Below are 25,232 nucleotides of genomic sequence, written 5' to 3'. Positions count from 1 at the left end.
CATACTCAAGGTCTTATATAGGCCTATAGGCTACACCAAACAAAGACTACCTGACTGAGAGGGGGGGGCTTCCGAGAAGCTGCTTCATAAAAAAAAAAGTCTACGTTGAGTTGAGTTTATTGTTCAGCTTGCTATGGTGATTATAGGATTGTTATTATTATTAATAATGTATTATTAACGTGTTATTATTTTTTTCGAAACTATTATTGTTATGTTATTATATTCTTCTTATAATTCTTATAATTAGGCTATAATAATAATAATTATTGTTGTTATTATTATTGTTATTGATATTATAAGGCATAATCGGCCTTATGAGTAGAACATTTAATACAAATCCAACACATGTGTTTAAATTATTCAAGAACATAGAGCAACAATAAAAAAAATCTAATTTGAATTTCCCGCCTATTCATTACGGTAATGAGATTCGCTCCCTCGTTTGGGATTCCCTCTATCAACCATATGTACGTAATATTAACCCTTGCTGCCGGCAGAGGAGGTTGGTTTGTGGTCAATGGATGTTAATATGGTGGAGTAAAATGACGGGTGCTGTGTGTGTGTGTGTGTGTGTGTGTGTGTGTGTGTGTGTGTGTGTGTGTGTGTGTGTGTGTGTGTGTGTGTGTGTGTGTGTGTGTGTGTGTGTGTGTGTGTGTGTGTGTGTGTGTGTGTGTGTGTGTGTGTGTGTGTCAGAATAGACATGATAAGAACATCTGGCACGTCTTGGGGAGTTTTTGTTCACATATTTGTGGAACTAATGTTCATTCCACTTATACCCAACGTCCCCATGTATAGTGGAAGATGCTCCGTTTGGAGATATTCACATTATTCACTCATTCACTCATCAATGACTGGAAATCAATAATACAGATCGATAATACCGCCCCAACCTATCCAATAATACAGATCCAACCTATTTATTACCTTTGGGCTTTGAGTTATGTTTTTGATATTGCAATTTAATAATTGTTGAGTAGTTACATAAATAAAAAAATATTTAGCAACTTCTCATGGATGCAAATATTTATTCATCCAAACCGTACATTGTGTCTAATTTGATACTTTGATACTATTGTTTTGATATGCCTTGATTGGGTGGATTAGGAACATAACATAAACTTACCAAAGTAAAGAGTGTTTGGTTAAAGCCCTGGGGTTTATCGGGCAGCCAACGCTGAAGAGGCTGAGAGTAATGCATACATTTACTGCAAAGATTAGTCAGCACTCCCTATTATGGGAACTCCTTATGACTGGGTGCTCACATGTGACAGTGTTCAGTTGAACCGCACTGCCTTTGACGCATCTCAGTCGTCAGATTATATACCGCTACTATAACTATGTTTTTTACCCATTCCTACACTTAAAGTTGACCTCTTCTTCAAGGTCTTTCACTGATCATGGTGTCCCCTACTGAATAAAACAGCATGCACATGATGGGAATGCATACTCAGCGTAAGTATACTCATTATATGCACAACAGAGGTTCAAAAGAACAGAATGATGCAAACTGGGGTTTGAAGTCCCATGAGATGAGGCATGAGGCCGACCTCGTGCTGAGGGGGGGGCATGCCCGTAGCGCGCTATGAGGTCACCGAGGACCGCACCTCGCTCATTGTTGTAGAGATAAAACATGAGTACAACTGCGTACAAATCAGCGAGATGTGTAAATGCTTGATTCAGTTGAGACTTGTCACTTGTCACGTCAGACGTGTGTGACTGTATCTTGTAGCCCCCATTTGTTGGTGTGTGCGCGAGCTGAGCGAACCCCCCCCTCCCCTCCCCCCCAACAAAACTGAACCTCCGCTACTGAACCCCCCCCCCCCCGGTATCAGGCTGTTGTTCTCATAACCTTTTTAGATGTCTATGTACTCATTTAGTGTTCTTAAGGTTAGTTCTTTTAAAAATAAACATGAAATTCTTCTAACCGGATTGGTTTAAATTGAAAGAGAAAGTAAGAGAGACATGTATCCCTTTGCTCAATAAACTTAAAATAACAAGTTAATGCTGAGCTACAATGTTTAGTGAGTTTCTATACGCACAATACGGTGTTTGGTTCATTGATAAGAAGTGTATTGATGGAATCCCAGCATTGCTAAAGCGAATGTGACCTTTTAAAAAGTGCAAAGAACACAGTAATTGGTCCTTTCTCACGGTTCATGTCTGAATGCTGCATGTCTTAATGTTACATGTGGATATTATTTAATAACAAAGACATTGGAATGCTAGTTACATGTAGGATGTTATTAAATTACATGGATGATCGGAAGTATTTTCATGCTCTTGTTTTTTTTTCAATGCAATCCCCCGGTTCCCGTTAAAACAAACCACAAATCAAATAATTTTATTGTAGTGACAGAGACATAAACATTTTTCACACTATAAATCAATCATCAAATGCTATCTTTTTCAAACATCACACATCACACAAGTGATGCTTATAGCATGCTTTCAATGTTCCTCACAGAGTGAATTTTAGGGTTCAATAATTCACAGTGTAGGCCTACTAGGTAAGTAGGAGGACAGTTTTTGTGCACTTTATGTGAAACCTAAGGATATCCGCTCTCCTTATACAATAGACGTGCTGACACATTTCCATGTGAATCCCTCAATTTCAGCAAAGACTCTTGGGTAATGTCATGGATTGCACTTTTTGAGTCGTGAGTTTTGTGAACTTATAAAGATCCTCAATTCAACACATGTTGTGATTCCTAGCAGAGCTTTAACGAGAACGCCATTCACAACAAATTCATTCACAAATCCTTCTGTGGAAAGCAGTTTGTAATGAGCGACTCATCCTATCACAAGGCCACAAGCTCTTTGCTCAGTATTCCACGAAAACAAGAGTGAAGATTCTTTGAGTTTTTGTTCAGGCTTTTTCTTTGAATGATCAAAACCTTGTAAGAGCACATTTCTGTCAGAATTTGACTCGTTCCTATTATCTTCTGTACTCTGTGTTGACCCACCGAGGAGGTGATAATCATAATAGAAGGATATATTCCAATTACTACTCGGTGAATTAGCTAATGCTACAATCTAACGCTATTTTAATTAAAGATACATATCGTTAAGGCCTGAGGTAGGATTCAGAGTGTGAAACTGACAAAATAATACAAATAATACTTAGTAGGAATCAGTGACAGGTCTGTAGGGATGACTTCCTTCACTGAGTAAATGTATGTATTACTCATGGTGAAACCTTTTTCAGCGGATTTTGTAACTTCTGTGAAGGCTCATGGGAAAGATTTCAGAAAGTCCCTAAATTGGTCTTTCGTTTGCATTTATTTTGTTTTTCTTATTAAACTCAATGTAAATAACACAACAACAACATAACAATAGCACAAAAGCGCAACAATAATGGTCAAATTGTACATTTAAATAAATATACATTTTAGTGTAAAAAAATGTTTGCTATTATAAATATTAAAAAAGATGGAATAAGTTAAACTTCCTGTTTACAGTTCAAAGTGAAGTCTTCTGTTCATAAATATTCATAAACAAAATCATAAATACAAAAGTAATATGCCATATAACTTAATATCGACTATAGTATCAACTAAAGAGAAATGTAAGATGCAAGCTAACACAGAACAAAACAACTATTGCGGTCTTCATCAGCGCATCAGGAGGCCAGTTTGATGTGGCTGTCTGAAGCTCTCCATCCAGTCCATCATAGTGTCCAGCTCCCCCACTGCCTTTACAGATGCCAGCGTCACGTTCAGCTGCTCAGTGGGAGCGAGAGAGAGAGAGAGAGAGAGAGAGAGAGAGAGAGAGAGAGAGAGAGAGAGAGAGAGAGAGAGAGAGAGAGAGAGAGAGAGAGAGAGAGAGAGAGAGAGAGAGAGAGAGAGAGAGAGAGAGAGAGAGAGAGATGGGTTAATATTAGAAACATTTTGTTTCTGTGTGCTGGTCAAAAATCTCACGTGACAATCGCACACATGTGGGGGATTGGACAGCGCAAGGCTATCGGTTCATAATTACTAGCGGGTGGCTGATGGCATGAATGTACATACCTTTATAAACTCTGAATGGACAGAATCCATGAGCCTATGGGTCTCCTCTGTGCACTGGCAGTTCTGGATCAAACAATAATATAAGAATATTAGTAATAATAATATTAATCATCTTGGTTTATACAAATTTGGTTATACCCAAGCTTTGTGTGTGTGTGTGTGTGTGTGTGTGTGTGTGTGTGTGTGTGTGTGTGTGTGTGTGTGTGTGTGTGTGTGTGTGTGTGTGTGTGTGTGTGTGTGTGTGTGTGTGTGTGTGTGTGTGTGTGTGTGTGCGCTACAACTCACACAGGGTTTAAGCTCTCTGCGGATGCTGAAGAAAGCATTGGCGAGCGCACTGGCTGATCTCTGATCCTCCAAGCCAGAAGAAGAATAACTGCTGAACACTCTCTCAATGTAGAAGCGAAGCAGCAACTGCAGAAAACAGCAGGACTGCCCCTCCTGTCCAAGTAAGATTATAATGGCATTTTATGAGTCAATGATTCAGGATTGAAACTAAAACAAATATTGTAATGATTATGAAGAGAGCTGATGAGGTATAAGGTTTAAACTGCAGTGAAACAGAAACTCACCTCAACATTTCTTAGTGTTGGCAGCCTCAGAAACCTCACCGTTATCTCAGTGTCTCTTCTTAACTATATATTTACAGAGAAATGAAACATCTGTTACCACAAGAGAACACAACCTCACAGTCTCTACTTAATTACACATTTACAGAGAAACAAAAAACGTTATCACAAGAGAAACCAACCTCAATGTGCCTTCTTAACTAAACATTTATTAATGATGATAATAATTAGTTCTCATAAGCGTTATCATAAGCGTTGCACAATCAAAACAAGGGGTTGGGGTGCTGTTTGATTCACCAAAGTGATACTTGGTGTTAATGTGTAGGGTCAGCTCCAATGCTCACCACGTCCGGGCGCATTGCGTTGTAATGTCTGCGCAGTTCGCTGGTGTGGGCGCCGACAGAGCAGCCTCCCAGGTGCAGTCTGCGACTCTGAGCCAGTCCAGCCAGAGAAGTGATGATGACGAGCAGGCAGATAGAGAGGACCTTCATCGCTGTGGTTACCTGTGAGCTGGGTGGGGCTACAAGAGATAGCATCTCATCAGGATCCCGGTTCTCTCAGTATGGCTGCGGTGAAGATGAAAAACCAGGCCACTGTTCTGCTCAAACCATCAACCCTGCCTGCAGGTTTTCCTTTTTGTTTTATGCTCACCTGTTGAGACACCTTTACAGTTGTTCCAACATATTAACAGTGACATTTTGTATTTAGAGACTCACAACATAATCATTGACCAAAATAGCAATGCCGCTTCTTGTTTTGGCTAAGAGGATGATCATCAAAAGAAACAAATACAATTTTTTAACTAACTTTCTCACCTAATCCTTCATTAAATAAACTAAATAATACCTCAACTTGTTGAAAAAGCCTACACAAACCTTATTTTTTTAAATAAGTGTCTATGTAAGTCAGTGAATAGCTGAATCACAGATACAGTGCATCACAGATATTGATACAGTCCGTCACTATCATAGGAATGAGTCAGACAGGATTTTTTAAAGAATATATGCGTACATACATAGGTTTTCCTAAGTGTCAGCATCTGACAATCATGACAGAGTTCAATTTGAATGGCTGCTCAATGATATGAATAAAACACCTGAAGTAATGAAATAAAATAAAATAAAACAGTAATAAAGTACAGGTCATAGAGTTCATCAAACTGAAAGCCAAGCAAAATGCCTTGCAAGAAATCCAGGTCATCGCCCTCCTCCTCCCCACTGCCCTTCCTCATCATGAAACACCACAACCTCCATTCAAACTCACCGGTAGTTGGTGTGTGTCCGAGTTATTCTCAAAGCAAGAGGAGAGTGGAAGATGTGTATACTAGTTCCACAGATGTCACCTCTTATACTTTTTCAGGTACAGGTAAACACACCCACACACTCACACCTTGCACTGACATAATTGATTTTACAGATAGGAGGAAGTAACCATCAATATTAGGAATATCCCAAAATGTTTTCATCAGGCATTTTAATAATTGCAAAGGAAGGAAAAAGGTTTTACCACATAGAAAAAAAGTTTCAACATGTACTTTTCCAAACCTGTCACAACACATCTATCTGTGTTCTATTTATAGCATACCGTTTGTTGTCTGTCTATGGTTTGCTGTACATGTCATTATATTAGCTACTTAAACTAACTTTGACCCGGCATCACTATACTGTCTCTTAACCTCGATCCCAGACCCTATCACCTGTCATCTTAGTCATGTATGTTGCAGTCATGTTGTGTGTAGCGTTGCGTGTATACGTTTGCTATGTATGTTGCATGCTTGATGCGTTTATGTCGGTACATTAACGTTGTATGCATGTTGCATATACGTTGTACGTGCACGGTATCGGAGTTGCTTTAGTCAATGTTATAGAACCACAGCGGAAGGGAGGATGTCATGGATCCGTCAGTGATGAGGCCGTCCTATGCATGTGCTACGCTCGTTTCCCCACACTCCCGCCAGGCAGCTCTTGCGTCACACCCTCGTCACCAGTTTACTTCCCTCTGCAGTCTTGGAAGAGCCCCAAAATATGTAGCGGGGAAATTCACACGTGCATGTGTATGGGCACGCACTCCGCACTGGCCGTGCAGCGGAGAAGCCTGTAGAGAACAGGCTAGTCTTGTGTTCATGGAAGTGTCCTCAAGCCGGCGCGGACGTGCGTGTTTGCAGTGAGTCTGGTGCCAAGACTTTGCTTACTTCCTTCACGGAAGACACATAGATAGCCTATATATATTTAGTATATGCTACACATGAACCTCCTAAGATGGCACAATTTATTTGGTTCGCTATCTCGGGATATTGGGCAATATCCCATGATTTAAATCTCAAACTCCCTTTTCATCGCAAAATGTCCCGCATTTTTCTCTAATAAAAACAAATAAATCCCGGCAAAAAGTGTTATCTTGTTTTTTACTTTATTAGTGTTTACGTGTAGTATGTACTCAAACAATTATTCACATCAGCTCTAACCCCCCCTAACCCTAACCCTCTACTGCGAATAATTGTTTAATATTAAATATATAATAGCCTAATAGAAAAGAAAAAATAATATATATATGATACTACTGGAACATTATTGTGGATTTCAACAAAGTTCGAGTAGCTTATGAAAGCCTCAGATTTGAACAAGCTCATTTTCAGAAAGCGCACTTGCTGCTTTTCTGCAGTCGCCCAGCAGGGGTCTCCAGGGAGCTTTATGAACTCATGAACCTTGAATTCCTCTCTTCCATGTGCATGCTTCACCATTGCACGGTATATTGAGTATGTGTGGTCTAGAAAAAGATGTGCAGTTGTCTCATAGATGTGTAGTAATAGGTCTGTCAACAAATTCATTTTTCTTTAACTTTTCAATTTAATTAACACTGAGAAAATTGGCAACATATTACATTTCCCCAAAAGCCTGCATAAATAAAAATGAAAAACAAATGCACAATGGTAGAAGACTGTATGTCTTATGACGCACAAGGGCTGGTTGAAAAATCCTGCCTTTTATTCTGGCCGGTAACATTTTAGAGAACGCCTTTCAAAATCCTAGACTGGCTGAGCAACATATTTTCAGGCAGGCCTTCAGGCAACATGCATGGGTAAGTCCCTGAAACAGTGCAAGGAAAATATTCACTGTTAGATCTCCGGAGTAACTGTAGAATAAAGCAATTTAAAATGGTTGATCTGTGCTGGTACAAAGCTTCCACAACAGCGTACAATATAACACTATGATATGTTATAAAAGTAATTTTAAGCATAATATGTATATATATGTATTTTAATAACAATATAAACGTTTTTTTCAACAAAGTATACGCATTAGCTTACCATGGAAAATGATTAATGAAAATCTTTTATTTCCTGTACAAGGCTTTTATACATAAAAAGTATAATATGTTGTATTATTTTAATGTATAACACAGAATACATTAAAACACACAGGCACATCAAGCACACATTTTTTGATAGTGATCATATAAAACTGATTTATTTGATATCACAGTACTTTTCTAACAATTGCTAACAATTTAGTTAGTTACTTTATTTGAAGTAGGGTAACCTCCCCCTTCCCCTTTATTAAAGAGATTGTAAAACCCTAATTGTACATAATGTGTTTGCCACATGCTCATAAAGGCACATCCCTTACCTGTCAGTCAGTGTCTTTTAGTGATTCCGTTAATAACTCTTGTATCTGTATATTTTTAAACACAAACAAATACATCTTCAACTTTAAACACTGATATAGACGCAGAAGGTGACCAGGCTGGTTGTTTTCTGTCGTTACGATATGTCACACTACACACAAAACAGGACCTGGCCAGGTAAAGATTAATACATTCATTCATTTTGAAGGGTCCCTCAGACTGGACAATAGCTCCACTATATATATATATATATATATGTATATATATAGGAGTGTATCTTACTGGTTTGTTTCTGAGAGCACCATTTGCACCATTTCATTCTGTTCTGTGTGTCGATGTGTACGCATGTATGCCAGTGTGTGTACTTGTGCACATGTGTGTGTGTGTGTGTGTGTGTGTGTGTGTGTGTGTGTGTGTGTTTGTGTGTGTGTGTGTGTGTGTATGTGTGTGTGTGTGTGTGTGTGTGTGTGTGTGTGTGTGTGTGTGTGTCTGTGTGTGTGTTTGTGTGTGTCTGTGTGTGCGTGTGTGTGCGTGTCTGTGTGTGTCTGTGTGTGTGTCTGTATGGGATCACATCGGTGTGTGGGTGTGTGTATGTTTTCTCCATGTGTCCATGTGCATACATGTGTGTGTGTGTGTTTCCTTTTTTTCTTTTTACGTGCACGTGTGTGAGTGTGAGTGTGTGTGTGCGTCCCTCCCCCCTCGCCAGATGTTAGATGACGATGGAGTGAAGGTGTCTGAAACACATGGCTACGTCCATGGGCAGCGGCGGGCTGAGATGGTTCCCGTCCAGACGCAGGTACCTGTGGAGGAATAGCACGTCCTGTCAGTGAGTCTGAACTCCCCAGTGGGCTTTCCAACAGGCTGTTACGCATCAATGCATCACGCTCCTTGTCACACGGGTGATGATGACACCTTTTTTTTTTCAAGTGATGAACGGACGTCATTGGACGAGTCACCTACCTCAGTTTGGGCACGAGGGTGATGTCACCGTAGTCGGACGTTGGGCTTTGGGGGCAGATCCGGGTGCCGTTGATACCTGCGAGGAAACACACGCCCACTTACTGTCAACATCACAAGGAAATGTGGAGGCAAATTATCGACGGGTGACAGCATGCCACCTAATGTCAGGAAGCTGTTCTTAATATGATGCAGTGACGTAGTACAGTTCTTCCGACCGCCGCCTGGATACCTCAAGGGAGCTACCGGGAATGCCTGCATCCGTGCGAACCAGTCAGTTGAGTGTGATCACTGGCACGAGAGATCACAATCTGTGAGTTGGAAGCAGCATGGTCTGTGTGTGTGTGCGTGTGGGTGGGTGTGTGTGTGCAGGGCCGTTGCACCAAATCCTGTTGACGGGGGGGGGGTATGGAGCGATTGTTGACGGGGGGGCTGGGGGGTATGGAGCGATTGTTGACAGGGGGGGGGGGAGGGGGGGGAAGACGTGGCCAATAAGTTTTATTATTTTTTTTTTCATGGGCCCCCCCTCTGCCTTGGGCCCCCCCACAACTGTCCCCTTTGTCCCCGCAGTCCGTCGGCCCTGTGTGTGTGTGTGTGTGTGTGTGTGTGTGCGTGTATGAGTGTGCGTGTGCATGTGTGTGTGTGAGCAAGAGTGTGTGTGCATGTGCGTTTGTGTGCTTGTGTGTGTGCGTGTGTGACGGACGATTATGACGGTCGAGGTGACAGTGGTGATGGGGAGGGTGATGTTGAGGGTGGTGATGGTAATGATGGTAATGATCATGGTGATGCTGATGGCGGTGATGGCGGTGATGGCGGTGATGGCGGTGATGGCGGTGATGGCGGTGATGGCGGTGATGGCGGTGATGGCGGTGATGGCGGTGATGGCGGTGATGGCGGTGACTGGTCGGAGGAGGAGGAGGAGGAGGAGGAGGAGCCACGTACTCTCGATGCTGTTGTGGTCGAGGTGCAGGTGCTCCAGGTGGGCGTTGAACAGCGGGATGGAGGCGAGCTGGTTGTGGGACAGCTGCAGGTCTACCAGAGTGGACACGTTGAACACGGCCTTGGGAACGCCCCTGTCGCTCAGCTGGTTGTAGTTGAGCCGCACAAACGCCAGATGAACCAGGCTCTCAAAGTAGTCTCTGATGTAGGCGAGAGAGGGGAACCATGGCAACAGTGTTAAAGTGTTAAAGATGCACTTTATTCATCCCAGATGGGAACGCGAGGGTGTGGAAAGAATACTTCTACTGCTGCAGCATTACAAATAAATAATGGGCATGGGGATTTCTTTAAAACAACCAAAACTATATTTGTATTTTCTTCTATTTCTTATACCGGTATTTTTGGTTTGTTTATATTTTGCCTGTTGGGTATATTTATACTTATGTATTTGTATTTATATAATGATGATGATGATATGTACACAAATATACCAAAATGTATCTGTATATGAAGAGGAGCCGAAATGGAAATGCATTCACAGTGAATTCAGATACATAGACATTACGGACCAAGTAAGGCATCTTGCTCACGGGCAGGCTGTGGTCACTGGGGATCAAACCCGGCAATACCTTTCAACTGGTGGTGGAACACCTTAACCACTTCACCCTGTGCGTCTGTGTGTTTGTGCATCTTCTGTCCCTGGTAGTTGGCCTGCCTGTTTGTGTGTGTGCGCATTGTGTCTACTTGCTTCGGGATGTCTTCGATGCTGTTCCTGTCGAGGAACAGCTGAATGACGCTGGCCGGGACACCGGCGGGCATCTTCTTGAGGACATTCCGCGCCAGGTTCAGTTGGATCAGGTGGCTCAGGCCCTTGAAAGTGTTTTTCCCCAAGCCGCTGTCACTCAGCTACAGAGGAGAAGACACATCCAGCACCCACGATTGGTTGAGGCTGCCGTTTGTCCTGATCGTTCATACATGAACTAGCTCTTTCCTGCTATGTGCTTGTCTTTAGTTTTTCTTTCTCCTATGTTTAGAATGTTTGTAGAAAACGTGTTGAGTCAGTGTTGATGCAATGCGTTTAGCACTTAAAGAGACTTGGTGACCTCTGACCTGGTTGCTATACAGGTCCAGCAACACCAGGCGCTCCATCTTCTGGAAGGTCCCGGGCGGGATCCTGGTGATGCGGTTCCTGCCCAACCTTAGCTGCTCCAGGCCGACCGGCAGTGCGGACGGGACCTGCTTCAGCTGGTTCTTCTGCAGGTACAGGTATATCAGGGACGGGATCTTCGCAAACACCTGCAGGGAGAGACACAGCGAACCCCATGGCGCTCAGTTCCTGACCGCTCAGGATTCCCCCATTGTGCTTTCAAAAGATAAGACATGAGGGCTGAGAGAGAGGCTCATTCATTGAAGCGTTACCCCAGCCTACCACAAACGAAAATTCTGCTTTCTTTACTTCCTGTTAGTCTTATTCGCCAGTGAAACATCCCCGGAGCGAGAAGAATTAGAACATGAACAACATGAACTACAACAAAGACGATAGGAATAAACACGGGAGGTTTTTGACCAAATCATTTGACCGAGCAATGTCCAAAATATGTAATGGATTTCACTAAAAGGTCCCCCTGTGTCACCCGTGTCACTAAAAGGGATGTGTTTCCCTACGAAGCATGCTCGGAAGTCCCGCCCTCTCTCCCTTGCCAGCGACACCCATTACGAGAGGAGAACGCCCGGTGGGCGAGGCGACGTCAGGCTCTGACCTCTTTGTCCACCCGCTGGATGCGGTTGTTGGCCAGGTTGACCCAGCGCAGCTCGGTGGCGTTGGCGAAGGCCTCGGCCGTCACCTCTGAGATGTAGTTGTTCTGCAGGTATAAGTAGTGGGTGCGGGCCGGGATGACCGGGACCTTGCGGAGGTTGCGGTTCTCGCAGTTGAGGGCGCTGGGGTGGGACGGGTCGCAGGAGCACTCGCGGGGGCAGTCGGGGAAGATGGAGGGGGGGCCAAAGATGGGCGGCGGGAAGTCTGTGGGCTCCTGGGGTTCAGGGATGCCCGGTCTGGGGGTGGCTTTCCTATCCAGCGGTTTCCTTTGGGGTTTCTTGGTGGGCTTCTTGCCCGGGATCCTCTGGGCGATCACGGCCTCCATCAAGAGGAAGAGGGTCAAAGCGGACCAGAGTCCCACAACAGCCCTCATGTTGCTCCTGGCCCACACAGAGACAGAGGGGTTACTGGGGGACACTGGGACACAGAGAGAGGCCGTACACTTGTGATAAGGAAAGACTCACGCATACACACACACACACACACACACACACACACACACACACACACACACACACACACACACACACACACACACACACACACTCATCCAACTCATCAATATACAGTATACAATATACTTATTTTAAATAAAATCCTAGAATCCCGCACAATTGACAAGACAATTGAGAACTTTGTAAAAAATTAGTTATCCTACATGCCAATGCACCACTTCCCGAGAGAGAGAGAGAGAGAGAGAGAGAGAGAGAGAGAGAGAGAGAGAGAGAGGGAGAGAGAGAGAGCGCGCGATGAATGATGCTTTTTACCAAATGGGCATGAGTTAAGCAAGCAAACAAGAGCTGGGGCCTTTTTTGTTGTTTTATTCCTGATGTGGCGGAGCAGATGCTGACACAGAGGAAATGAGAGTGAAGACGGGACGATAGAGGCTCTATTGTAGGAGCTGGGCGCCGGGGGGGCTGTGGTGGTGTTGGGGCGGCGGGGGGAGCGGGCGGGGGTTACTCTGGCAGGGTGCAGGATTATTGACCCTGGAGAGGCCTGCAGGAAACCAACAGGACTCTCTTCAAGACGCTGAGGATTGTGATCACAGTGAGGCCGACGCACGCTCAAACTTCTTTTGTCGAGTGAACAACTCTTTGTTTTCACTGCGGTTCCGTCCTCCTCTGTTCTCTGGCAGACGTGGGTGGGTGGATTTCTTGTTGTCTACACATTTGGTGTACATGTGTATGCAAGACGTGTTCTTTTATGGGTGTTTGTTTTGTGTCGGTTGTTCTCTCGTTGTGACACACTGGGTAGTGTGAATGTGTGAGTCTGCCCCCCCAGCTGCACACCAAGTGGGTCGGCCCCGGAGCCAACAGGGTGGGAGGGCACTGCGGACGCCAAGTGTATACGATGGGCGTCCTGTTTGGGAGATGCACGGAGAGAAGGGACTCTAAGAGACACAATCCGTCAATCAGACCACAGGGAACCGCACGATATTGATGTTGGGTGGAAAGTGGGAATTAGCATCGCCATGTTGATAAACGTGGGAGAGTTATTTTTTTCTTCACCCAGAAATGCTTTCTGAGGCAAGATTTTCTTTTGTTTGCGAAGGACCAGGCAGAGCGAGTGGCTGAGAGATGTGTGTGTTTGTGTGTCAGTGTGTGTGTGTTTCTCTGCATCAGTATGTGTGTGTGTGTGAGTGTCGTCATCGGTGTGTGTCAGAATGCCTCCAGCTGAGTGAGCCTACTGTAAATAATTCTACAAGATTAGTCCTTTGATTAATAATGTAAACGTCCACAAAGGACCCATGTTTGCGTCCAACCCATCATCGACACTTTCCAATGGCACTTTGGGAGAACGCTTTAATAAACACTGTATGATCATGAATAATAACGGAAGAATGAAGCCAGCAGCCGGAGGTCTGTCCAGCCAGGATAAACAACACCAAACTTTTTCTCTCCGAGTCCCTGACGTTCTCTAGCACTGCCCCCCCCCCCCCGCCGCATGTGATTCCACTTTTCCCTCCGTCATTCAGGGCCTCTGGGACTGGGAGCCTCGCAAAAATTCAGGAAGCCTGCCCCTCCCCCCCCCCTCCACCCCCATTTAAAAACGTGCTTTTAAGCTGTCAATTTAGCGTTGAAATCGGTGTGGATGGTTGCCGCCTGCTTTGTGTGTTCTATGAATGTAGTTGTGGAAGGAGGACACATGGTACATGTTGGACCCCGGCCCACAAACACTGATTTTCCCTGCTGTGACGTGGGATTAGAAAACATTTCCTTCCCAGGGAGGGGCTGTCTTCCCGAGGACTGCAGCACCGTCTGACTCCTGCCGGACCCACAACTTTATTAGTACTTCTCGCCCTTTCTGTCACGTTGGCAGCCCGACAAAGCTTTTAACTATCCTTTTAGCTTTAACCCACAGCTCACCGCAGAGCAGCACTCTGTGCCTGATTTGTTTTCCACTCATTGATCTTCTGCCTTAATTCGGTCGCTGTTTTTGTTTCAACAGAAGTGTTCGTTTTCTAATACTTCAGAGCCTTGATTAGCATTGATCAAAGAAAGCATTGGAAGAGAAATATGTAGAAATGGCAGGTAAGCCCTCAAATACCACGAGTATGGTGTATATGTCAATATGAGCTCTTCGCCAACATAAACAATTCACGTTTTCATCTAAACCAAACCCATAGGAAGTCTGTGCAGAAAAGCAGAAGAACTCTGTTCCTAGTCAAACTACCTTTCAGCGTGTCTTCAACCACTGATGGTGGACAAAGAGACAAAGGTGAGAAAGAATGGAGAAGGAGCTAGAGACCCCAGGGGTTGAGGGGACCACTTCATATGGCACTGCGTTTCTATGGAAACACACGTGCATGGCCTCACAGGGGTTTCCAATGCCAATGTTATCCTTCAGTCCTGAGGACCGCTCACACACCCCTTCCTACTCCCTCTCTCTCTCTCTCTCTCTCTCTCTCTCTCTCTCTCTCTCTCTCTCTCTCTCTCTCTCTCATTCCTACCTCCTCTAAGATTTAATATCTTGTTTATCAGTAACGTCCCCGCACAAAGCCCGTCTGCACACACACACACACACGCACATTCCACAAAACACAAAAACACTTACACATGCATGTATATTCAAACACACACACACATTCACGCAAAATAAAAACAACACAACCATTTGTCTCTTACCTGCCTCTTGTACCTGCCCTCTTTTGTCAAGTAATAAGTTCTGCGTATTTTCTACTCTATGCCTCCCTCACCCTTTTCCCTAACCCTCCCTCTCTCTCTTCATCTCTCCCTCCCTCTCCCTTCATGTCTCTCTCTCATTCCCGATCCCCCTCCCATTCTGTTAGACCCTGCTCTCTATTTCCCCCTCTATCCCTCCCTCTCTCTCTCTCTCTCTCTCTCTCTCTCTCTCTCTCTCTCTCTCTCTCTCTCTCTCTCTCTCTCTCTCTCTCTCTCTCTCTCTCTCTCTCTCTCTCTCTCTCTCTCTCGCCCTCTCTCGCTCTATCTCTCTCTCTATTTATGTCTGTCTGTCTGTCTGTCTGTCTGTCTGTCTGTCTGTCTGTCTCTCTCTCTCTCTCTCTCTCTCTCTCTCTCTCTCTCTCTCTCTCTCTCTTGGTTGCTGTTGGGTCTGTCCTGTCTACTCACAGGTCACAGACATTCTTTATTTTCTTTCTATCTTTCCCTCCCCTACTCCAGAGAAACTTAATCTGAGGTCTTTCTGGAACAATCCTTTAATCTGTCCCAACTGTGTCCCGGTGCATGGGTGAGTGTGCACAAGAAGGGGCATATCTGCAAGGTACACAAGCTAGTGTGTGTTGGTGTATAGTGGCTAACTGCCCTGATGTCTAATGGTGGGTGTAACAGTTCTAAGGATGGAGCGATACACTTCTGCCAGAGCTGGCTGAGGTTCGACTCCCCCTTTCCTCTGTGCCCCGCCCCCTGACCCTGGCTTTTGTTCATAGGACTGCATGCACAGAGCCTGTCATGTGCTTTTCATTAGCAAGCATCTCTCTGCTGACTCTCTGGCATCTAGTCTGCCACAGAGTTTTTGTGTCCAGAATAGTTTTTTTTTATCTTCTTCTGCTATTATTCCTCCTCCTCCTCCTCCTCCTCCTCCTCCTCCTCCTCCTCCTCCCCTTCTCTCCCGTGACCGTGGTCCAGAAGAGGTATGGGGCTGGTGCGGTGATGCAGGGGCTCATCCAGGAAGCATTCAGTTATGGGGGTTGTACTAGCTTGGGAGTCTGACTCAGCAGTGGGTGTGTGCATGGGTGTGAGAAGGAAACAGAGGGACAGAGAAATATGTCTAATAATGTGTGGGAACACAGCTATGTGTCTGTGTGTGTGTTTGTGTGTTTGTGTGCTAGTGAGTGTTTGTGTTTGTGTGTCTGTGTTATTGCCTGTCTTTGTGCATGTGTGAGTGAGTGTTTTTATGTGTCTGCATATGTGTGTGTGTGTGTGTGTGTGTGTGTGTGTGTGTGTGTGTGTGTGTGTGTGTGTGTGTGTGTGTGTGTGTGTGTGTGTGTGTGTGTGTGTGTGTGTGTGTGTGTGTGTGTGTGTGTGTGGGTGGGGGGGGGGGGGGGGGGGGGGGGATGTGGGTGTTTGTGTGTTTGTGTCTGTGTATGGCAGTGTGTGTGTGTACGGTGTGTGTGTGTGTGTTTGTGTGTGTCTGTATATGGTAGTGTGTGTATGTGTGTGTGTGTGTGTGTGTGTGTGTGTGTGTGTGTGTGTGTGTGTGTGTGTGTGTGTGTGTGTGTGTGTGTGTGTGTGTGTATGGCAGTGTGTGTGTGTACGGTGTGTGTGTGTGTGTGTTTGTGTGTGTCTGTATATGGTAGTGTGTGTATGTGTGTGTGTGTGTGTGTGTGTGTGTGTGTGTGTGTGTGTGTGTGTGTGTGTGTGTGTGTGTGTGTGTTTCTGTGGTTGTGTCTGTGTATGGCACTGTGCGTGTCCGCAGCGTGGGTTCCTCCTTCTGAGGGATAATGGGACTCACACATGTAGAACCATTCCTTTCCTGAAGTCTACCTTCGCTCTCCTACTTTCCCCGTGTTTCCCCATGAAGTCCTTTCCCTCAGAAGAATATTTGCCCAGACGCCCCTCCCCTCTTTCCCCCTTCCCCCACATCTCCATCCACTCCTCAGCCCAGAGCCATGGATAGGGTTAACACATCTGGTCATAACCACACTTTAGCCAATGAAGAAAAAAAGAAAAGAAAAAGCGATACAATTATTATTTTTTGCATCAATTACTCAGTATGCTAGAGTGGATTCCTGTGAATGAGGTCATGGTTAATGAAGGAAATTAGAAATGAACATAAATATTTGGGCCGGGAAATTTTGGGTTGGAGATTTGTTTAACAAACTGTAGTTAAAAATGAGTCTCTCAAATGACTAAATTAAATCCGTACGCTCGATACCAAAATCAAGTAATTAGGTGTAAATTCCAAAAACTTCCCCCACTTGTAATTCAGAAACTAGTTTCACAGCGCTCTGCGAAACCTAAAAACAAGAACTCTGCTTCTTTCTCGTTAGCATATTTTTTCATTTCTCAGCCCTCCTTCTGCCTGTGGCTTCTTTTCTTTTGCAGTTTGAGTATCGAGTAGTCATCAGAGAGAACAAGACAATTCACTCATCACTCACTTATTTTTCTCTCACTTATTTTTTAACTAATCTTCATTGAGTTGTATAGGTATGCTAATACAGCAGAAGCTGCTTTAAGCTCTCTAGTCCCGTCTGTAATGAGCACAAAGTAGCTGTTGTACTCAAGTTATTGAGTAAGGCAGACCTGGGCCAAAAGACCAGGTGATGCAGTCACTGGTTATACACCAATGTGTTCTGAACACTAATGTGTCCAGTGCTGGCCAAGGTAACTATTTGCCAGCATAGTATAGTCTGAATTGCAGTGTAATAAATAGACGATGGAAAAAAAAAATTCTCACATGATGACGGGTATACATAAAGATAAATTAAACTGCAGTCAGTATCTAATAACATATTAAAGGCCCTAACTGAAGGGAACCAAAAGAGTGCTTGTGAATTTTGAGATGTTCTGCCATATTGCCTGCATATCTTTCCGATATGACACCCTGCATGAGGGTATCGTTGAATATGGAATGTAAAGGTAGTACTCTACTCTACCCAGCTCCCCCCCCCCATCTTTCCAACAATAGCTAAACACAGTTGTGGGGGTAACAAGAAAAGTGCAGTTATCTTTAGCAATTTGCCAGGTTACCAGCTGCTCCAACATTGCTCAAATTAAGGATCTATCAGTAAACTTAGAAGGTTATCTCAAGAAATGATAAAGTAAACAGACTTCCTGGATATCATTCAATGCTTTTTGCAAGCAATCATGATTCAATACCAACAAACCTATTTTCATCAAATGCACTTAATAGTTACATTTTCTAGCCTTTAATTTCCTTCCACATGAGTTTTCTTTGTGTGTGTGTGTGTGTGTGTGTGTGTGTGTGTGTGTGTGTGTGCGTTGATGGATGCGGGGGGCCCTTGTGTGTGGTAGAATAATTATACTTCAGAGGTTGAGGTCTTGCTTGTCAACAGGCTTTAAAGGCCTCTCTTCTCGTGCTCAACATCTGGCCCAAACCACCGCACCATGGAGGTCCGTGAGTGTAGTCTAATCCCGACAGTCCCCACCCCTTGGAGAAAACTACAGACTCATCAGGCATTTTGGATCCCCACCAAGCCCGGCAGCGTGACTCACTGCCTGCTAATCCTGGGGCAATTAAACCTCGGACAATGAACTGTAAAACCCTAATGTATTTTGAATGAAAGTCTCGGGGAGCCCATAAACAGCAAATAAATAACACACCACGTCAAATATCTAACAATCAACCTGCCAACCTGCCACATGCTTTTAACATCTGGACGTGTTTCTGTGCTAACGTCTCAGTGCAGAAACCCACTAGAATTAATCGCGGACTGTTGTTCAAATGATTTAGACAGGATGTCGTCATTCAAGGCTATGGGCTGCATGAGGCAAGCTGTCGGGAGAGGAAATTAATGGAGGCGCTCTTCACCGTGAATCTGGTGTGTGAAGTCATAAAGCAGAAGACTGTCTGTGAGGGCCGGGGCTGCAGAGAACAGCCTTGTATAGTTGCTGATACCGTAGGTAGCATCGTAGCAGACTGTTTGGAATCTGAAGGAAAGCGATTTCCTTCAGATTTGAAGAATGAGAGTGCTCTTTTATAGCTTCAAAGGGTGCTGACCTGGCCTCCGTGGTGTCCGTTTCATCCTTATGTCTAACAAGACACTATATGTAGAAGCGGTGAGGGCATTGGCAGCAAGGAGTGATAGTAGATGGTCAGGTAATTGTCATAACTGACTTACTGTAATGTTCACTTAGTGTTTTAAGTCTTATACTTTCAGTTTGTAATGTTGTCATTTTCCTAATGTTGTCGTCCCCCCCCCACCCCCACCCCCCACCCCCCACCCCCTCCAGGGAACTAGTGATCCCTCTCTCCTCCAGACGGTACTTCACTCTCTCCACCATGAGCTCATCTCAGGTGGCTGGTCCTGCTCTTCAATGCTGCAAAAACAGTTACAGAGGCCTTATTTGTCTCTCTCTCTCTCTCTTTCTCTCTCTCTCTCTCTCTCTCTCTCTCGCTCGCTCGCTCGCTCACATTCTTGCTCTTTCCATCTCCCTCTCCCTATCCCCTGGCTGTTTCCCAAAAACACTTCCTTGCTAGACGCGTCCTATTGAGGTGAGGCTAGAGTGCTGCCTATTGTTTGTAGCGTTCAGAGTATGGAACAACTTGCTAGTGTGGAAGCGCTTCCACCTCCGCTTTTTAATATTGCTCCAGTGTTAAATATTTAAATATTTTAATTGTTGAAATTGTTATTGGCGACAGTAGTTTTTTTTAAACACCACCTACTTACATATAAAAACAAATCAATCCTCGCACAGGTAAATCTTTTGCATTTACATGATTAATCTATAAAAAGCAATACGGCACAAAATATTTCTGAAAACGTTCAAATAACTTCACCTGTGTAAGGCAATGCGTATTGCGTATTGTATTACACCATTTTTAAATATCCTGCCCAGCGTGTGAACGCAAAGGATTGTGGGTATTTTGATGGTTAGATCCTTATTTCCAAGCATGTTTTATTATACTATTTTAAGCAAAATAAACACATAAACATACACAAACCTATATATAGTGTTATATTTCACAGTAAGTAATGATAAGATTCTAAGTAAGCAGGAGTAAATACATGTGACGCATATGAAAATTGGTTGCATTAAGTGAGCCTTAAGAGCCTAGAGATAAAAAACAAAAAACAACATATACTGACTATAATATGTAGCAATAGCTAGGTTTATCGTCATTAAAATAGTAATAATCCTTATCCTAAATCGGTTATTTTGATGAGGCATTCTAAATCTTTTGCACAGCATACCATCGGTTATATTTAGTACGAGATCAAACAACATTTTGGATGATTGAACTGAAGATAAAGATCTCAAGCTATAATGAAAAATACACAAACATTTCCATGGGGCTATTCATGGATGTATTGGGGATCCTGAAAAAAGGTCTTTTTTTTTTCGCATATTACAGTTTTTGATTCATGAAAATAAATCCATATAACGAGTGTGGTCAGATGAAGATATTGTGCAGCACTCTGAGACAGTACACCCAGTCGACTGGCAGCTGACTGTAAGACATCTTGTTTCCGTCCAGCCGCAGAATCCTCATTCTGGAGTAGGACAGAGGCCCCTTATCTTGACAGAAACTACTCACTTTGAACTCTGTCAAAAAACACAGCAAGAATTAATGAGAAAACGACAATCATACAGGGGCTTACAAAGTCCCCTCCGCCCCTCCTACCACTTACTAACATGTGTTTTCAATGCGGTCAATATTTCAGAGAATTATATTATCGTTTGTACCCTGGCAGGCATGGAACAGAAGGCCCTTGTATTTTCTGCTAAACTGGGCTGCACTTGCCATGGGTAGGATCTAAAAAAATCAATAATACCACAACAGCTTCTCCTGATGTGGAGCACCGTTCTGACTGAACCTCATTGGTTGAGTTTGGCAGGTTCCCCGACTAGACCGCAGTAGCTGCTTAGCCTGCTCACTGCAGCCACGCTACTCAGGTTGGTGTTTTTCTTAGTCTGTCTGGTTGGCTCCGGAAGTCTGCGACCCTGTCGCAGACTTCCGAAGAACACACTCGCTCCTCTTTCCTGCCAAGACATTCCCTCATCGGGACAGAAGTGTACACCGAGATGGCATGGGGGCCTGTGCTTGGACGGGGTTGGGAAGTTGTTTTTTGTTGGTCTGGTGCTGTTTAGTTGGTCCTGGCTACCGAGCAGTTGGATTGTATATATCTAGGCCATGAAAGAGGATAATAAAGGGGAAGGCTGAGATGAGGAGAAGGGGAAGTGAAGAGAGGAACAGAGTGTGCTCTTGGCTCATCTGCCACACTCGCCTTCTGAATCCATCACAGATGTTATCTTGGCCTCACTCTCTCTCTCTCTCTCTCTCTCTCTCTCTCTCTCTCTCTCTCTCTCTTGCTCTCTTTTTCTTTCTCCATGGTGAATCTACTGTTAATCTGCACATCTAACCAGTACACCATGCTTTTCATATTTTTTTTTATTATTCCTTGTCTCTTCTTCTATGTCTTTATTGTTCTCTGTCCTTTGAGCTTCAACTTCTCTCTCTCCTTTGTCTCTCTGTCTCTCTCAAACTTTAGCTCTCTCTCTTCTCATCCCTGGACAGGCCATATAAGAGGTACTCTAGAGACCCTGTGTGTAGGGAGAGACCGGAGGCAGCCTTTATTTGTGTTACAGGGCGGGCCTTTACTTTCCTGTCACTTATTCCAAACTTCTTCTTGGCCGGGCCAGGCAGGGTGGGATTTGTCAGAACAGCCCTGTTGCTCTCCTACATAACATTTCATCATCACACTGTATTGATGCCATGGAAATTGTCTGATTAATGCGTAGTGCAGAAGTGTGTGTGCACTCACACACGTGTTTGTGGGTGTGAATGTGACTGATTGAAGTGGCACTTAGGAAAGTGAGTGTTTGTTTGTGTGTGTGTGTGTGTGTGTGTGTGTGTGTGTGTGTGTGTGTGTGTGTGTGTGTGTGTGTGTGTGTGTGGGTGTGGGTGTGGGTGTGTGTGTGTGTGTGTGAATGCACGTAGTTGAATCTTTTTGTGCGTGCGTGTTCGGTGTGTTTGTGTGTGTGTGTGTGTGTGTGTGTGTGTGTGTGCATATACTGTATGTGTATTTATTAAAGTATCCCCCATTGCCTCACCTTGTATCTCGTTGGCCTCCAGATAGAGGTACTGCAGGCTGTTGGGCACCGTGGGCGTGACGGCCAGCCGGTTGTACGACAGGTCCAGCTCCACCAGCGTGGACACGTTGAAGGCCGCCTGGGGGACGCCGGGGCTCCGCAGGCCGCAGCGGCGCAGGCGCAGGTACTTGAGCCTGTCCAGCCCCGCGAAGCTGCCCTCGCCCAGCGCCGAGAAGTTGTTCCCCGAGAGGTAGAGCTGCTGGACGGACGGGGGCAGGTGCGCGGGCACCGCCTCGAGGCGGTTCTCCCCCAGGTCCAACAGGTCCAGGGCGAGAAGACCTGGAGGAGGAGAAAGAGAACCGTCGGAGTGAAGCGAGCAGTAAGTCTAGTTTGAGTCACATTAGACGGAGAGAAAGCAAGGAAACCCGAACAAACACGCAAACAAACGAAACGGAGCTAAACAAGCAGCGTACCGGTGAAGCTGTCGGACGGGACGGTCTGCAGACGGTTCCCCTGCAGCAGCAGAACGGTCAGATTCTGCAGATGCCGGAACGCGTCGGCGCCGAGGCTGGAGATCCGGTTGTAGGCCAGCCTGAGCTGCCGGAGCCCCTCCGGCAGGCCCTGCGGCGCGGCCGTCAGACGGTTGTGGTTTGCGAAGAGGTAGCGCAGCTCCGTGTGGTTCTGCAGCGCCGGGCCCTCAAGCAGCTCCCCCTCCAGCTGGTTCTGGTCCACGATGAGCCAGCGGAGGGCCGGGGCCTCGGCCAGGACCGAGGGGGGCAGGCTGCTGATGTTGTTCCTCTGGGGGGTTTGAAGAGGGGAAGGGCGTGACGTGGACGTGGTGCAAGAGGATTGAGGTCAACATTCGGAGCTTCGGTTAGGACCCCCATTTGGGTCGACAATCTGCGCAATGAACAAGGCAACGACATACAGTGCAAATTCAAGTAATTAGTTGAAAAAATCGAGTGTGCGATGGGATTTGGTTAAAGAGTAGCTGTGTAAGGGTTAGCCGCCCATGTTAACGAAACAAATATGTGGCGCATCTTGGTCAATACATATTTGTGTGCTTATACTCATTACTAAATCAGCCTGCTGGGCACAGAGAAAAGCGTGTGCTGTAAGAAATGCAATCAGAAAAGGAAGCCCATGAGGTAGGGACTACAGGCTGGTATGCAGGTCCTCGATCGTATGACGCCGCGAAAGTCCGAGCCCCCCACCTGTAGGAAGAGATACTGGGTGTCCCCAGGCAGATCCGCCGGGACGCTGGTCAGGGCTCTCTGGTCGCAGTACAGCGCGGTGGGCCACTGGATGGGGCAGAAGCAGCCCTTGGGGCAGGACTCAGGGTTGTTCGCCTGGTACCACTGTGGATCCAGCCGGTCGTTCAGGCTCATGACGCTGGGCTCCCCCAGCAGGCGGTCGCTCCACAGCGAAACACCTCCGTGGTCCACGTGGGAGGGGTTGGACGCGCCGACGCACTCCCACACACAGAGGACGCAGAGCAACACCCCAGCGCAGAGTGGAGCCATGGGGGGTGCTGGGGGGGGGGGGGGGGCAATAGGGGTTCACAAAACCCTGATAATGCAGAGAGGATGTTTGGGTACTTTGGGGTGTTTTATATATCAATTTATGATTGAAAGGTGGCATGCATATGGTAACTTAGAATATCCACATAAATAACAAGGTGTAATATTTCCACATGATGCAAACGTCACGAATGCGGTGATCACACAGACTGGGCACCCCCAGTCCGTTCGGTCTGCGATTTGAATTCGCCATGCAGTAGGGTCTGGAGGGGAGCAACACATTTCTTTCCGCTTCCGATATGCATTTGTGGCGGCCAATCCCCAAGCGCGCTATTGGCTGGTTTAACACACTGATGACATGGGAAGCGACGGCAAGCAGCCAATTGCGGTCCGAGTCGTTTGAACTACGCCTGCTGATCACGCATCTCGCACTGAAGATAATTACAGCAGCCTACCCAGACCAACGTGCAATCTACGATTGAGCTTGGTCTGGCAATAGCCAGGCTAGTCATCACAGGTACTGAGTCATTAGCTGATAGAAATGTAATGTAGGCGGAAGTTCTCAAAAAAAGGGGGTGATAGTTAGACAACAAGCATAAAAAACCTTCTGAGATGCACCTATAGGAGTGAGGCATAAGCAAATACTTTAAATAACTAATTCAAATGACTAGTTGCTACTGTTATAACTAAAGAAGCCTCAACATCTGTTTTAGAGAGAGAGAGAGAGAGAGAGAGAGAGAGAGAGAGAGATGGGGATAAACGAGATGACTTCATTTGCACAATGTTTCCCCAGTCAGCACTTTGTTTACCATGCGGAGGACATGGCTGAAAACGGCTCATGACGTCAGAGGCCACACAGTTGAACCTGTGCTCCTCGTTACGGTTCACACAATGCTAAGATAGATTTTCGAAATAAGCTCAGATGACTCTTGACATAAATGTCTCTATGTCTGTCTCTCTGTCTATCCAAGAAAATGCAACTTTCTAACGGTGCACTCTGTAGGGAGATGAGAAGATTAAAGCCATACCTGTTGAGCTGCTGGTAGAGAATAGAGACAGAGGTCGTCCTGCTTCCCAATGAAATACTGTGTGCGCCTCAGCAGTGGGGCTGCATGCTATGGCCTATGTGTGTGTGTGTGTGTGTGTGTGTGTGTGTGTGTGTGTGTGTGTGTGTGTGTGTGTGTGTGTGTGTGTGTGTGTGTGTGTGTGTGTGTGTGTGTGTGTGTGTGTGTGTGTGTGTGTGTGTGCATCTGTGGATGTTTGTCTATCTGTTAGTGTGTGCGTGTGAGTTATGAAGCTGCAATACCGTATTTCCCACTTTCTGATGCAACTTTATATGCTGCCCACATGCAAAAACCAAGACCTACTGCATATTCACCAGTCAACTGCCTGGGTTCTCTCTAACATTTGGTGGAAACATGTTTGCTTTCACAGTGGAAAAATAACAGAACCATAGAGAGAGAGCGAGAGAGAGAGAGAGAGAGAGCGAGAGAGAGAGAGAGAGAGAGAGAGAGAGAGAGAGAGAGAGAGAGAGAGAGAGAGAGAGAGAGAGAGAGAGAGAGAGAGGTAAATGTGAGTGAGTGAAGTTCATGTTTTTTATGTGTCACACA

At 45.3% G+C, this 25,232-nt stretch overlaps 3 protein-coding genes and 1 long non-coding RNA gene across 5 annotated transcripts; 1 reads left to right on the top strand and 3 right to left on the bottom strand.

The window, feature by feature from the left end:
- Positions 1-3,260: 3,260 nt before the first annotated feature.
- On the bottom strand, positions 3,261-5,981 carry il19l (interleukin 19 like). Its single transcript, XM_060070297.1, has 6 exons — positions 5,837-5,981; positions 4,918-5,093; positions 4,577-4,639; positions 4,293-4,445; positions 4,008-4,070; positions 3,261-3,719 (listed from the first exon to the last, which is right to left on the bottom strand). Exons 2-6 carry the CDS (start codon positions 5,062-5,064, stop codon positions 3,612-3,614), a joined length of 534 nt encoding a protein of 177 aa, XP_059926280.1. The 5' UTR covers positions 5,065-5,093; positions 5,837-5,981; the 3' UTR covers positions 3,261-3,611.
- A 1,616-nt stretch (positions 5,982-7,597) lies between these two features.
- LOC132470749 (uncharacterized) lies at positions 7,598-7,922 on the top strand. Its single transcript, XR_009528705.1, has 2 exons — positions 7,598-7,655; positions 7,703-7,922. It is a non-coding gene; the product is annotated as an uncharacterized LOC132470749 (long non-coding RNA).
- prelp (proline/arginine-rich end leucine-rich repeat protein) lies at positions 7,888-15,171 on the bottom strand. Its single transcript, XM_060069587.1, has 7 exons — positions 15,035-15,171; positions 11,854-12,289; positions 11,204-11,389; positions 10,842-10,999; positions 10,097-10,293; positions 9,158-9,233; positions 7,888-8,997 (listed from the first exon to the last, which is right to left on the bottom strand). The coding sequence occupies exons 2-7, from the start codon at positions 12,280-12,282 to the stop codon at positions 8,907-8,909; spliced, it is 1,137 nt and encodes a 378-aa protein (XP_059925570.1). The 5' UTR covers positions 12,283-12,289; positions 15,035-15,171; the 3' UTR covers positions 7,888-8,906.
- A 4,492-nt stretch (positions 15,172-19,663) lies between these two features.
- Positions 19,664-25,032, bottom strand: zgc:113307 (uncharacterized protein LOC553753 homolog). 2 transcript variants are annotated; one of them, XM_060069978.1, is made up of 5 exons: positions 24,651-25,032; positions 23,317-23,671; positions 22,576-22,900; positions 22,124-22,441; positions 19,664-20,614 (listed from the first exon to the last, which is right to left on the bottom strand). In XM_060069978.1, exons 2-5 carry the CDS (start codon positions 23,623-23,625, stop codon positions 20,463-20,465), a joined length of 1,104 nt encoding a protein of 367 aa, XP_059925961.1. In that variant the 5' UTR covers positions 23,626-23,671; positions 24,651-25,032; the 3' UTR covers positions 19,664-20,462. The 2 variants fall into 2 exon arrangements, with proteins under 2 accessions (XP_059925961.1, XP_059925960.1); XM_060069977.1 differs by having other exon boundaries at positions 23,317-23,633.
- Between the last annotated feature and the right edge of the window lie 200 nt (positions 25,033-25,232).

Source organism: Gadus macrocephalus, chromosome 13, assembly GCF_031168955.1.
Source record: "Gadus macrocephalus chromosome 13, ASM3116895v1".
Classification (NCBI taxonomy): domain Eukaryota; kingdom Metazoa; phylum Chordata; class Actinopteri; order Gadiformes; family Gadidae; genus Gadus; species Gadus macrocephalus.
Note: the sequence above shows the minus strand (reverse complement) of the source record. Positions and strands in the feature narration are given on the sequence as shown.

Excerpts from the sequence above, each read along its gene's own strand:
- il19l (XM_060070297.1), bottom strand. The coding sequence starts at position 5,064 with ATGAAGGTCCTCTCTATCTGCCTGCTCGTCATCATCACTTCTCTGGCT. Across the intron at positions 4,446-4,576 it reads CAACACTAAGAAATGTTGAG|GAGGGGCAGTCCTGCTGTTT; the intron begins GTGAGTTTCTGT and ends TTACTTGGACAG. Across the intron at positions 4,071-4,292 it reads GCAGAGAGCTTAAACCCTGT|AACTGCCAGTGCACAGAGGA; the intron begins GTGAGTTGTAGC and ends TGTTTGATCCAG.
- prelp (XM_060069587.1), bottom strand. The coding sequence starts at position 12,282 with ATGAGGGCTGTTGTGGGACTCTGGTCCGCTTTGACCCTCTTCCTCTTG. Across the intron at positions 11,000-11,203 it reads TGGACCTGTATAGCAACCAG|CTGAGTGACAGCGGCTTGGG; the intron begins GTCAGAGGTCAC and ends TCTCCTCTGTAG. Across the intron at positions 8,998-9,157 it reads ACCCTCGTGCCCAAACTGAG|GTACCTGCGTCTGGACGGGA; the intron begins GTAGGTGACTCG and ends ATTCCTCCACAG.
- zgc:113307 (XM_060069978.1), bottom strand. The coding sequence starts at position 23,625 with ATGGCTCCACTCTGCGCTGGGGTGTTGCTCTGCGTCCTCTGTGTGTGG. Across the intron at positions 22,442-22,575 it reads CCCGTCCGACAGCTTCACCG|GTCTTCTCGCCCTGGACCTG; the intron begins GTACGCTGCTTG and ends CTCCTCCTCCAG. Across the intron at positions 20,615-22,123 it reads GGAGGCCAACGAGATACAAG|AGTTCAAAGTGAGTAGTTTC; the intron begins GTGAGGCAATGG and ends GTTTTTTGACAG.